Raw genomic sequence first — 14,886 nt, forward strand, 5'->3', positions numbered from 1 at the left:
GTTTCCTTACGGTTTTTTTTTCTGTACCATTTGAGACACGTTAATTTATTAATATGCACACAACTGATACTTAGACATATTATCCCTATTGTGTTGTAGTTAGATTAATGATTATGAACGTGTAATAATATTATTATTGTAAATTTTGTTAAATATAATAACGACAGATAATATAATACTGTACTATAATGCAATTAATGTATTGTATAAATTGTTGTTTTTTTTAATTAATAAATAAAAACAGTATTACCGATTACGCACATACATATTTTTGTCGCCATATTTTCACTCAAAAACTTCATATTTAAAATACTGTGACCAAAACGCTTCAGTCATTTACAGAGTTAAAAAGTTATTATATACACACAGACACACAAACAAAGTGAAGATATAAGTTTCGTGGTTATCACCACTAAAACATTTAATAAGAGTATGATATTTGAAAAAAAAAACATTTTTTTATCTGCTACAAAAGTTCGTCAAGGTACCTGAGCGGCGAAGTAACATTGGAGCTGTATAATTTTTTTCTGCTATTAACAAGCTTAACAAACAAGAAAACGAACAAGCAAACCGATCATAAGTTTTCAAAAATTTGGTAAAACTCAGGCTGTATGGTCAACGATCGTTGCTTGTCGATCGTTAGGGACAAATTAAAGATAAACTAAAAATGTCGTAAATAGTTTTAGCTAACTTTTTTTTTGATAAAATACTGTAATTTAAGTAGAATTATCAAGATTTTTTTCATATATACCTAAATAAATTGCAGGGTGGCTATGGTAAGCCAGGACCGGGAATGGGCATTCCCTTTTATATAATGTAAGTAAACACAAAAATTGTGCATAATAAGCGACCAGTGGCCATTGGCCTTGACAGCCCAGTGGATATGACCTCTGCCTCCGTATCCGGCGGGTGTGGGTTCAAATCCGGTCCGGTGCAGTCACCTCCAACTTTTCAGTTTGCGTGCATTTTAAGAAATTAATTATCACGTGTCTCAAAGGGTGAAACCCCTCTCATTCTGAGAGGAGATTTGAGCTCAGCAGTGAGCCGAATATGGGTTGATAATGTTGAAGCGATCAGTGAAGTAGCTGAGTTTGACTTTTTGCAGTGATTTTGTAGGTGCGTAACGTATAGTATGAAATAGTAATGAAATGATTATTAAAGAAACCATCGTCACTCCTTACATAATAGTAGCGTGATCAGATGTAATAAACTATAAATAACATAGTGGGAATCTAATACCAATCACAATAGGTATTATCCAACAGTCATAGCAATCATTATAATTGGATAAATTATAATGAAAACATGATTGATTGATGAAATCGTAATTCACTAGGGATTTTAATAATAAATTACTTTTCTATTCAACATTTTACAATTTCAATTTTCCGAAAAACTCATACAATCATACTGCAGGTACATACAAATAAGTATGGCACAGTATTAGTATAAATATAATACCTACTACTGTAGACTATACCCATTTTTGAGATCAAATTTTGGCTGACAAATGATTCAAATTCAAAAACTAACAATCAAATCTTTCCGCTTAAGATGTTTAAGTAGGTATACAGAATGATCCGTAAATAGCAAGACATACTATACAGGGTGAATGTTGACTTCAAGGCCTACGAAATTATTGATAATATAAGATGTCAAAATTTTATGGTTTTGAAGTTACGTTGATTTTTCTGTTTGAGCAGACGCCCGAACAAACACATTTTTTTTTTTATTTATTTAATGTTGATTTACATGAAATTCCATAAATAAAATATATCACAGTGTGTACCGACCCTAAAGTCATTAAACGTTTCGAAAAACAAGACGAGCTGAATTTTTACACATATAAATAAATAAGCTTGCTTTAAATACTTTACACAGTAAGACAATTTTCATCAATACACGGTAAAACTAAATTGTACTGAAGGTACCTATAGGGATTTTGGTATTTTCATTTTGTAGAAAAAAAAATCAACGTAACTTCAAAAATGTTAAATTTCGGCTGACATCTTATCTTATCAATAATTTCATAGGCCTTGAAGTCAACATTCACTCTTATTAGTTTTTTTTTGGATGTTTGTTCATACAAGAAGATGCAAGAACAGAATTCATCATCATCATCATATCTTCATCTGCATCCAGCGAATCTCTGCTAATCGCTTGATGTCGTCAGTCCACCTGGTGGGGGGTCGGCCAACACTGCGCTTACTAGTGCGGGTTCCCCATTCCAGCACTTTTTTTTTATCCTTTACAAGTTAGCCCTTGATTCCTATCTCATCTGATAGTAAGTGATAATGCAATCTGAGATGGAAGCGGGCTAACTTGTTAGGAGGAGGATGAAAATCCACACCCCTTTCGGCATCGTACCGGAACGCTAAATCGCTTGGCGGTACATCTTTGTCCGTAGGGTGGTAACAAGCCACGGCCGAAGCCTCCCACCAGACCTGGACCAATTAAGAAAACCTCAATCGGCCCAGCCGGGGATCGAACCCAGGACCTTCGTCTTGTAAATCCACCGCGCATACCACTGCGCCACGGAGGCCGTAAACCTTTGGGACCCCGACTTCCATCGGCTGAAGTACTTACGGGGACTTACTCACTTTAGTGAGAACTGAATTAACATTTAATTATTCAACCTCTTTATGGTTGTGGACCTTAATGACACCACCACTTAGCAAATGGATTTGAGTTTACTTGGAATAATTTGTAGCCATTTATGTAGAGACCTAGGCTCTATTGTGAGTGGTAAAGGCACCAAGTAAACAAGCAATCGTTTTATTTCCAATCCCAGAGCCCTAGCTCGCAACACTGCAATTGAATTTGTCGCTCGCAGTCAATAAGTGTAAGCGCACATGGGCCACGCAATAACCACAAACGAATAAATTAAATAATTAAAATAAAACAAGGGAAAGGAATGCCACACATTCACACACACACTCAAACACACACACACACACACACACACACACACACTCACACACACAACTACACGCACGCACGCACTCACACACACTTATACAGGAAGAAAATTTTTTTAGTGCGGATATTTTTATATTTTGTACATAAACAAAATTTAATGATCACGTATTTTTTCTTTTTTTTTTTAACTCAAAAATAACAAAATTATCGTTAGCTAAAGTTATTTACTTTTGAACAGAATTTTAGGGTCACCCTATTGTGCGTTTATTTTATTTTCGTTTGATACCTAAAGGACGTCACCAGATCACTTTTAAGCTGAATATATCTTGTTTAGTAATAATATGTACATAATTTTGTTATTTTAGAGACATAAATTTAAAAAAAAAAATTACATAAAATGTATCGAACTGTTTGTAGATTTATATTCTATTAATGATACAGAACCACGAAAAAAAATATCCGCACTAAAGACCGAATCACCCTGTATACTTGTACCCCATTTTCACTTCATGTTTTTTGATATGTTTTTTTCCTTATAACTTATAATAATATCTGTATTAATTACTAGCGAGCGACCTTCTGACACAGGTTTTCACTTAAAGGAAGGTCTCAGCCCTACTATGTAATGTAATGTTTATAAAACGAATAAAATTCATTTCAAATTCATTTCAAAAGAAAAAAAAAGTCACTATAATAAATTCCATACCAATGGAACATTTAACCAAAATGCCTGTCGGCCATGACGGTCTATATTTCAACTGTTTTATGACGTCACTACTCACTATAATAAATCCCATACCAATGAGGATTTGATAAAATTATTAGTTAATAATTAGTTACTTTGTATGTTTAGTACATCAAGTGTGTTGTGGCGTCACAAAATGGACGTTTGGAAAATAAAAAAAAAATGTGAAATTTAAATTAAATTTAAAAAATTAAATTTAAGTTAAATTGATATCGATATATTTCGGACCTCTATTCCATTTACTACACGAAATTAATATTGTTTATATTAAATTTGATATGAGTTAACTATTGTGCTGATGCATGCTAAGATATATTATCTGCAATTTTCAAAAACTAACAAAAAATATAAGTTGTATTTTAAGTAACATTTTTACATTTTGTATCAATCCAAGCCAATCGCGGAAAAAAACTCAAGGAGGGACAATATTTATATCAAATTACCATTCTCTGATTGTTGTAGGCTGTATAAGGGAACGCAAAGGCTTCGCCAGAGTAGAGCCTAAAATCGTCAAGGTAAGGGATGATATGACTTTCTAAAGCAGTCTTGTGTAAATCTGACTTCGATTTAGAAGGATGTTTGTGCTGACTGAATTTGTAGGCAAAGTATCGGTATTAGCGGCCCGGGCCAATGATAATTTTACTAGTGATCGGTTACGTCCCTACAAAATTACTGCAAAAAGTGATCTGAATAATAGGGTACAACTGAGCGCACACATGCTCAATGTTGTCTTTAATTCCATTATATATTTATGTAACTATATAGTTTTTAAACTTCCTGAATACACAAATTTGTTTAGATAACGTTCGTTTAACAACTATATTGTTTAAATTGTATTTACTGTTGTGTATAAATTTCCTCTTTTGAGCGCCTCATTTTTCATAGTAACACATCTAACAGTATTTAATATCATTGGTCCGGGTGACATAAGAAGTTGGGAATCATGTGTGCGGCGAACTATATAAAATATTTCTATATTTTTATATTTCTGCATATCGTCTCCAAAGTAAAAAAATCTTTTGTAGGTTTGGGTGTACTCTTCTATAATAAGATCCCCAAGACTGTGATGGATCTGCCAATTTATAGCTTTAAGCAATGTGTTAAAAAACATTTACTTAGTCGAGGGTACTACAACATTGATGAGTTCCTTAATGATAAAGATGCTTGGAGGCCGTTGGATCAGCTTCCACCTTCACACAGGAAGTAAAACTATAAGAAATGTAAACAGTAATTGTTATCAATTGTAAATTATAATACTGTATGACTTTTTCAAAAGAGCAACTGTTGAGTTTCTTGCCGGTATCTTCTCAGCAGAACCTGCCTTCCGAACCGGTGGTAGAATCTTTACAAATAGTCAACTGACGTGTCAAAAGTGCTTGTAAACTGAGCCTACTTGAAATAAATGATTTTTGATTGATTGATTGATTGATATTTTAAATCTATACCATTGACCGGCGTTTTATAGCCACATGTGGCTCGTTTGTGCCAACTCTAAACTGTTTTCACAAGAACAATGATTTGCTCAAGTCTTCAGCCGCGTCGACCCTCCGAGACTTATTTACTGTGATTCAATTCCGATTCACGCGGTCTATAAACGTAAAAAGCCTTTTCATACTACTCGCCGTCTAATATATAGTCAGGGATCCGTAGAACATTTTTTTACAACTGATTACTATCAAGTTAATTTTTCTGGTAATTCAGTTAGTTACCAAAATCAAGAATTTTCGTAAATAATAAAGTTGATCGTCTTATCGAGATGAAGCTACTCACGAATTAACTTTATAGTAATCAGTTGTAAAAAATGTTCTACGTATTCCGGACTAACATCTCATAAGTCATATAAAACGTTTCTTTAGTAACTTGTTTACTTTATTTTTCATACTACTTGCCTTAAATAAACCTCTCATACGTCTTATAAAATGTTTCTTTAGAAAATTGTTTACAGCTATGAAAATATTTCAAGCCTATAATAAAACTCGGTTAGGAAGTAAAAGCTAATCGTTATTCTCGTTAATCGTTCTATTTCTACTAGCGACTTCGTTCACGTGATATTCAGTTTGTCACGAATCCCGCAGTAACTATTAATTTTTTCGGTATTAAAATGTAGCTTATATGTTACTTAGTGTCATCCTCTATCTTCCTGTGAAAGTCCCATTAAAACCGTTTAAGCCGTTTCAAAGATTAGCCCGGATAAACTGCAAGTTTAGACCAATTTTAAAAAAGCTAAACTGACGACTAAGGTTATCTAGAGTCTCTGCCATGATGACTACATCATCCGCGAACCGCAGTTGAGTGATGTACTCGCCATTGATGTTGATGCCTAGTCCGTCTCAGTCTAGAAGCTTAAAGACGTCCTCCAATGCGGCAGTAAATAGTTTTGGAGAGATTACATCTCCCTGACGCATTCCTCGCCGCAACTGGATTGGCCTCGTAGTCTGATCCTGTATACGGACTGACATGGTGGCGTTTTCGTACAAGCACTTCAACGCTTGGATGTACCTATAGTCAATTCGGCATCTCTGCAATGACCTTAGCACAGCCCAGGTTTTCACCGAATCGAAGGCTTTCGCATAGTCCTCAAACGCTAAGCAAAGTTGCTGGTTATACTCAGCGTATGGATGTGGTAAAGGCTTTAGTACCACCTTTTCGGAAACCGGCTTGTTCGGAAGGCTGGAAGTCACCAAACCTTCTAGCGAGACGATTAATGTCTCTCGAGAAAAATTTGTAAACATGGCTCTACAACTGGTCTGTAATTCTTCAGCAAGGTGTTGTCACCTTATTGAAGAACAGAACCACCACGCTCCTGTGCCATGCCTTGGGCGTTGTGCCCTCGCGAATGACGAGATTGAACAATCTTTAAGTATTGGTTTTCTACCCGCTTTCAGGAGTTCTGCTGTGATTCCGCCCTCACCTGGCGCCTTATTGTCCTTCAGTTGTTTGAGAGCTACACTAATCTCGTATAGGCTGACGTCCGGGTTATCTTCGGTATAGTGTCGGGTCAACTTGGCCCTCGGATCTTTTGCCAAATTGTCAACAGGCAGTAGTCGTGTATAACTGTCCGTAGAACTTCTCGATCTCACTTAACATCTCGGGCTTTGGAGAAATCAGATTCTAGAAACTAGAAATCTAATTGTAAATACATGATTTAAGTTATTCAAACAAACGTACCTAAGTATAATAATTTTAAACTCCCAGACAATAGAAGATATAACATTTCCTCTCAATAAGAATAGTTCGTCAAGAGTGTATATTTTAACTGAAAGTTAGGTACTGAGTGGCGTGGGTGTATCCGTACAACTAATGCAATTTATTTAGCTTTCCTCTCCGAGGATGAAAGAGATTTGCTTTGAAACTGGATTGCATTTCTACATTAACGAAGTATAATATTGTAAATTCAAGAGTTTTTTTCCCATAAATATGTATAACTTATCTGTACTAATATTATAAAGAAGATATTATTATTTGTTTGCATTGAATATAAACGAATTTTTTTTTTATCTCATTAATGCGAGTTCCAAAAATTCTGAATTTTTTTTCCCAACAGCAATTTGTATCTTCTATTCGCAAAAAATACTATCGATCTGCTTATAAAATATAAATAATAAAGGCCCATTTTGGGACATGTCCTTTAAAAAAATCGGTTGTCTGTAAAGTCGGTTTACTGACGATAGTTGAACGTGACAACGTCATAAGGAAATCAATGGAATGGTTGCATTTTTACAAAGAATTTGTTCGTTCTTCTAAAATACTGTTTAATAATCTTTATAGAATATACTTTATTTCTTGTTAAAAAAGTTGGCAATATAGCGAGGTTACGACGTATGACGTCATCTTTTTTCGAGTGTGCAGCCGGCTCCATCGAATTATAAGACGTTGTCACCTCAAAAAAATATTGATGTTTACAGAATCGAATTACCTGCACTCTGCAGAACATGTTTTTACCTTGATCGCGGCACCCCTTGACCTGCTACGCCCCCGAGGGATGTGAGAAGGCTATTTACGTCAAATGCATTTCCAAAGAAAACTACTCTAGTTTTTCCTCTGAAGACGTATCGTATTGCGGACGTTTCGAGCATCGCAAGTTTTATAATATGGCTCTTTGTAATCTAAGTAATCTTTGAAACGAAAGGTCAAAACACACTTAACAACTCTGAAAGGGATCTTAGTCCTGTCGGAATTTCGACCATTTTGATAAAGTCAAAAAAAAAAATCAATATTCATTTATTTCAAGTAGGATCAGTTTACAAGCACTTTTGATACGTCAGTTGAATATTTGTAAAGATTCTACCACCGGCTTGGAAGGCAGGTTCTGCTGAGAAGAAACCGGTAAGAAACTCTACAGTTGCTATTTAAAAAAAATCATACAATCTCAGCATGAAGGTAAATTTTTTTTCGCTTAAAAATTATGTTACTAAACTATCGTGTAAGCGTGCCAGTTGTACCTGATGCCATTCATTTTAAATAAATCAAAAACTTCAAAAAAAAAAAGTTTTTAATGCATTTTTCTTGGAAATATAGGTATGTACCAAAAAATGTAGAAGAAGTAGGTACGTCACTTTTACAACCCAACATTCTGTAAAGTTACAGCGTTGTAAAATCTTTCGTTTCCATCTTTGTTCTTAGAGACATTATAATTTTGGCATCCTAAATTCAAACCCGAATAAGACGTGTTGTAGACGAGAAGTTCGTTGACGAGTTTAAAATAGCGGAATCACAGTCCTGGCGTCGCCTCCCCATCAACCTGGCGTCGCCTCTGTCGACCAGATGTCAACCTAAATGTAAAAGCTCATCGCGGTACTTTGACTCGACTTACGACGACGTTTGCAAGCGGTTTCAGACTAGCGTTTAATACGTATGAGCTCGTTTTTAGAAGCGCATGTATGTGCGTAAAGCCCCGCCTTTTGGCACACGCTCAACTCGTACGAGCGTTGACGCGCTTCTAAGCTCTGCCTCCCTAGGCTAGTGGCACGTCGATTTTCTTTCTACGATCGCTAACGCATCAAAAACTAGAAAGATGTATGGGAATGACATTTGCTATTGACAGGTCACGTGATAAAGATCATTCCCATACATTTTTCTAGTTTTCGAAGCGTTAGCGATCGCAGAAAGAGAATCGACGTGCCACTTGTCTAGGAGAGCTGAGTCGACGGCGAATAGTAACGCAAATAGTAACGCAAATAGTAATTTTTCATCAATCCATGTTGATACTGACACGACACCACCGGTTCGAACGAACACGCCGAAATATGCCTGTTTACGGGAGTCCGGTTTTTTGAAGCGCGTAATGTAGCGTGTAAGTGCGTATGCTGAAATGACCGTTTACGGGCAAAAAAGTACGCTAGTCTGAAATCAAACCGATCCCGAGGCGATCAGTAAAGAATTTCATTCAAAGTATACTACTGGTTGAAACGGTGACGATCTCTTTCTAAATTTTTTTTTTATTTTATTCTTTACAAGTTAGCTTTGACTACAATCTCACCTGATGAATGAATGAATGAATGAATGAAATATACTTTATTGTACACCAAAAATAATAATAACAGGCAAGAAATTAACTTAAAAACTAATGTACAATTGGCGGCCTTATCGCTAATGAGCGATCTCTTCCAGACAACCAATCGAAAAAAGAGAAAATAAATACAAGGAATAATGCATAATGACGGGTGTACACATAAAAAGAGAAGTAGAAGATATATTACACTTAGATAATAATATATAAAATCAAAATCAATATATTTATATATATATATGAACACATACAAATATACATACATACCTACCAACAATTACATATATTCCTACATAAATAAGGATACTTACAAATAAATATATATATATATATATATATATATATATATATAACATAAGCATACATACGAAAATTTTATTTAAATAATTTAGATGTAAAAAGTAAGAAACAAGACAACATCAACAATTATTTAAACATGAACAAATAAATAAAATCATTTTAACGAAAATAAATACGGAATGATAAAAAGGTCAAGGAGGAAAGAAGTGCATATTTACCAGTTGTTTGAAAGAAGCTAGAGATTGCGCACGCCGAGCCTCGAGAGGTAAGGAATTCCAGAGGCGAGCAGCTTTTACAGAGAATGATTTAGAATAATAGGAAGTATTATGGGAAGGAATTTTTAGAATGAAATTATCCTCAGATCGAAGTGAGCGACAATGAGAATCACTGAGAAAGTTAAATCGCTCCTTTAGATATGGGGGAGTAGCAGGGTTAAAAAGGACGTTATATAAAATAAAAAGAATGTGAGTATTCCTGCGAAGGCGAATTGAAGGCCACTTGAGTTTATCGCGAAATTCGGAAATATGATCATATTTGCGAAGTCCAAATATGAATCTTATACAAATGTTCTGAATGCGCTCAAGCTTATCAAGCAGTTCCTCACTCAAATTAAGATAACACGTGTCAGCATAATCGAGAATTGGTAGTAGGAGTGATTGTGCAAGCGCAATTTTAGTAGATACTGGAAGGAAATTTCTTAATCTTCGAAGTGACCCTATAGATGCAAACACCTTCCTACTGACCTCACTTACCTGGGGTGCCCAAGTAAAATACTTATCGAAAGTAACACCGAGGTTTTTAACCGTGTCACTAAATGGCACATGCGTTCCATCAAAAACTACACTAGGAATAGAAGCCCAATCAATGCGTGCTACCAAATTATGACTACCTATAACTATAACTTGAGTTTTGGAAGGATTCACTTTCAGACCGTATGAATTGCTCCATTGTACTATCGAATCTAAATCCTTATTTATAACATTTATTGCATTAGGCAAATCAGACAGTTTGGCCTGAACGTATATTTGGAGATCATCCGCATACAGGTGGTAGAGAGAAGAAAGCTGAAGAGTGATAGAACTAATGAAAATTGAAAAAAGGAGAGGAGACAACACGCCACCTTGTGGAACACCGGCAGAAATCGTGCACCAGTTAGATACAGAGTCATTGACTCGCACACACTGCCGGCGACCAAACAAGTAACTACGAAACCAGTCAATCACTTCAGGAGATATGTTGAGAGAACCTAGTTTAGCCAATAGAAGATCAAAATCAACATTATTAAATGCATTACTAAAATCAAGTAAGGCCAACACCGTAACACATTGATTATCCATACCAAGAATAATAAGAATATCTTCAGTAATTTTGATTAATGCAGTAGTCGTACTATGACCAGTCCGGAAACCCGATTGAAATGGGTTCGAAAGATTTTGTCTAGTTAGGAAAAGGCTTAATTGACGGTGAACTATTCGCTCAAACACTTTTGAAAGAAACGGAAGGATGGAAATGGGTCTATATTCAGAGAAACTGGAAGGATTTATTTTCTTAGGAATAGGAGTAACTTGAGCATTTTTCCAAGACGAAGGAAAGCTCCCGGAAAGAATAGAGAAATTAAATAAGGATTTGATTATCGGGGCTAAGATGTTAATGATAGGAACGATCATCTTACGACTAATGCAGTCAGTACCAACGGCATTGGAATTGACCTCGCTAATACTTCTCACAACATCACTATCTGTGATATGACAGAAAATGAAAGAAGGATCGTCAAAAGTGGGTAAAGCTATTAAATTATTTATAGTGTTTAGTTTTGTGACGTCATCAATAGCGCAAGAAGAAGAAAAATGATTATTAAGCTGATCTAAATCAAGTTTACAGGATTGTAGTCAAGGGCTAAGTAATACAAAAAAAAAAGTTTACAAACATTATTATTTAATTACTTTCGAAATAAACTCCCGTTCAAAGCTGTATTTTTTTGAAGTTACTTAATTTGTTTTAAAATATGAAATTCATTATTTTCAGCGAAGCCCTGAAAAGCAACTTCATTAAATAAAAAATTAGGAAAAGTTGGTACTTAAAGAAATTAATTTTCTTGTCAAGCCAATGGACAATTAATTGTTTCCTTTTTCATTACTTATGAAAATAAACAAAAACTCATTTTAGAAAGGCGCTTATAATTCGTCGGGGATTTAATTAGTCTTTGAAAACATCTTTAAAATTATGACTTTAATGGAAGCAAAAAATAATTAAAATTTTATTAAACTATCCTACTAATATTATACACGTGAAAGTTTGTTTGGATGTTTGTTACTCTTTAACCCCACAACTATTGAAGCGATATGCTGAAATTTGGAATGGAAATAGATTTTACTCTGGATTAACACACAGGCTACTTTTTATCCCGAAACATTCCATGGTTTCCCTAGATTTGCGAAAACTGATGATTTTGATGGTATGAATGTTTGGTACTCTTTTATGCCTCGACTGCTGAACCGAATTAGCTGAAATTTGGTATTGAGATATATTATAGCCTGGATTAACACATAGGCTTTTTATCCCGGAAAATCCATGGTTCTTAAGGGATTTGTGAAAAAATAAATTCCACGCGGACGCAAGCATAAACTCAGCTTAATCGAGTAAGTAACTGATGAGGGTATATAAATAACATTACCTATCTTTTAATATCCGGCAATCCCACAGTTGCAGTGTAAAAGCAAGCAACCTTTACTTTTTTTAATTTATTTTGTTATATTCTATTAATTAGTGTAAGTTTTTTTTAGTTAACCAATGAGAGAAAGAGATTAAATAAATTAAAAAATATTTTCTATCATTATAATCTTGTCCCAATGAATTCACTGATGATGGTATATATTTCTTACTAACGGACGCTGGCGACTACGTCCGCGTGGAATTTAGTTTTTCACAAATCCCTCGGAAACCATGGATTTTCCCGGGATTAAAAGTAGCCTATGTGTTTATTCAGAGTAAAATCTATTTCCATTCCAAATTTCAGCCAAATCGCTTTAGTAGTAGCGGCGGTAAATATCCATAGGTTTTAGGAATCTCTCAAAAACGACGTCCAATTTCAATTCCACGTCGACTAAGCAACTAGCACCCTTCCACTCAACTAATAAAATAAACTCTGTAGAAAGTAATGCAGTTTATTTTGATTTCCGTCCCGGGATAAAAGCATTTATACGTGCATTTCACGTGAACAGCATTTCGCTTTACACGGCCATCTCCCAGGGACTTAGTATAAAACTTGATTGAGTGAAACTTTTATCCCTTGTGAATAAAAGCTTTGTGTAACTAAAATAGAGTTCGTAAAGTTACGTAGGTAAAGATCCAGGTTTATTTTATAAGCGATGGTAAAAGATGTGTCTCAGTATACCTATACGAGTTGTAATTATGAAATATAGACACTGACATTATTCTACTTGTCTACTACCGTTTGACTTTATTGAGCAATAGCTGACGCCGCGCGGTTTCACCAGCGTGGTTCCCGTTCCCGTAGGAATACGGGGATAATATCTAGTTTATAACCTTCCTCGATAAACGGACTGTCTAACACTTTTTCAAATCGGACCAGTAGTTCCTGAGATTAGCGCGTTCAATCAAACAAACAAACTCTTTAACTTTATAATATTAGTATAGATTCCAAGGAATTTTAGCTGCAGTTTTAGCTTTGGATTCGATGCATTCTCGAAAATTTCTATAGTGGATTTGCCTTTATATGTATACATTAAATCTGATAGTGTTTAATTATTTCGTAAAGAGACACGAGCTGGCGATACGAGCTCTTCAGGCCTGAAGGCCTGGTCCTTTAAATAAGCTGACAATGAAGATACCCGATTAGTTTCAAACTCATATGTCATGAGCTTAGTTATGAACTTGTTGCGCCAGTTAGTATACAATACACCCCTCAGTTACGACTACACCATGTGTGTAGTCGCCTTTATATAGAATAAATCCGATGTTGTTTAATTATTTCGTAGACAGACACGAGCCGGCGATACGAGCTCTTCAGCCTCCGGGTTGTCTCGGGAGACTTTCAAGTGCCTCGAAATAAACGAAACTCGGAAATGTAGACCGTTTTTTTACAAAGAAATGCGTATTGTATTACAAATTAAGATGGGGAAGGCTGAACAAAATGAAAAGGATGTTTATTAAACGCTTTGAACGGAATATATTCCTTGCATAACCAGTATGATTTGGAGCATGATAACCAGAATGCTTTTCAATTTGTTGTACCTATATTTTTTTTAGATCTTCATTTTCTTGAAACGAAAATCGTTGTGTAATACATAGTATCAAAATGGTTATTTTACAAGCGAGGCTTCTAAAATTGAACCACGAGCAAAAAGAGGAGTTTAAAAAAGAAACCTGAGCGTCGCGAGGGATTTAAGGGCATGAGAACATAACTATGCTCCCAAGCGCAACACGTTTTTTTTTTCTTAAATAAATTAATAAGGTCTAAGTCAAGAGGATAAACTAACTGAAATTCATAAATCTTAAAAGTGCTTTTAAAAAAAAACAATGTCCTAAAAAACTATAATAATACCTCCAATCAATGTTTTAGAGTCCACGTTGTTTATTCATATCTGAATTTCTTAATTACGATAAAATAATTTTGGTAAAGGTAAATCTTATTGTAGAGTTCAATCTGAAACAACAACTAAAGTTTTCTTTGTAAATGCGTAGTTGCTTTTTTAATTGCCTTTGTTTATGTGGCATCTGGTTTCGTATTTATTTCTTATTTCAATTCTGAATAACTATTTATTTATTAACAAGTATTTATCTAACTATCTATTTAAAAGAAAAGAAAGTTAAATTCTACAATAAGTTATATTAATTCCATTTAATAGTAAATTCAAATCAGTCACAATTAAATACAAATTATTTCGAAATAATGTATCTCTAAATGATTTGAATCCAGTTAACAAAAAAAAAATTAAATTGATTGACTCTATGATATGAATTATAAGGACGAATAAAGCTAAAAATTAACAAGGAATTCAAATTAAGAACGCAACGTAGCGAGGTTATAAAAGATAAAAGAATTTGAAAATAGAATGGCTATTGAATTTGAAATTAGATATGGCCGAACGTTTACATTTTATCTCGGGCGAAATATCGCATAAAACACAGATATAAATAAAAATAGAATCAATCTCACCTGCCATCTGATAAAAGGAACGGCTTTTCAACGGTTGCCCGGGGCGGTGCAGGCTCCAGGTTTTCTGTAGAAAATAACGTGAAATATTAGCGAGAGAAACGCCACTGACGTTCATACTCATATATCGCATTCTTTGTTTCATCTAGGTTTCATTTGAAAAAAATGTTTAAAAATTTTAAAAATGGTGCCACGCGATTTGTTATTTTATCTCGGAGGAATTAATTGCATGGTTTT

The 14,886-nt window shown here is 34.7% G+C and overlaps 1 protein-coding gene across 1 annotated transcript in view; it reads right to left on the reverse strand.

The window, feature by feature from the left end:
• LOC112053415 (arrestin homolog) overlaps positions 1 to 14,886 on the reverse strand; it is a 90,093-nt gene that overhangs the window by 8,842 nt on the left and 66,365 nt on the right. The window contains exon 8 of the mRNA XM_052881197.1: positions 14,653 to 14,716. Coding sequence (XP_052737157.1) covers positions 14,653 to 14,716 — 64 coding nt within the window. The remainder of the gene's footprint in view (positions 1 to 14,652; positions 14,717 to 14,886) is intronic.

The sequence above is a fragment of the Bicyclus anynana genome, chromosome 4 (genome assembly GCF_947172395.1).
Source record: "Bicyclus anynana chromosome 4, ilBicAnyn1.1, whole genome shotgun sequence".
Lineage (NCBI taxonomy): Eukaryota > Metazoa > Arthropoda > Insecta > Lepidoptera > Nymphalidae > Bicyclus > Bicyclus anynana.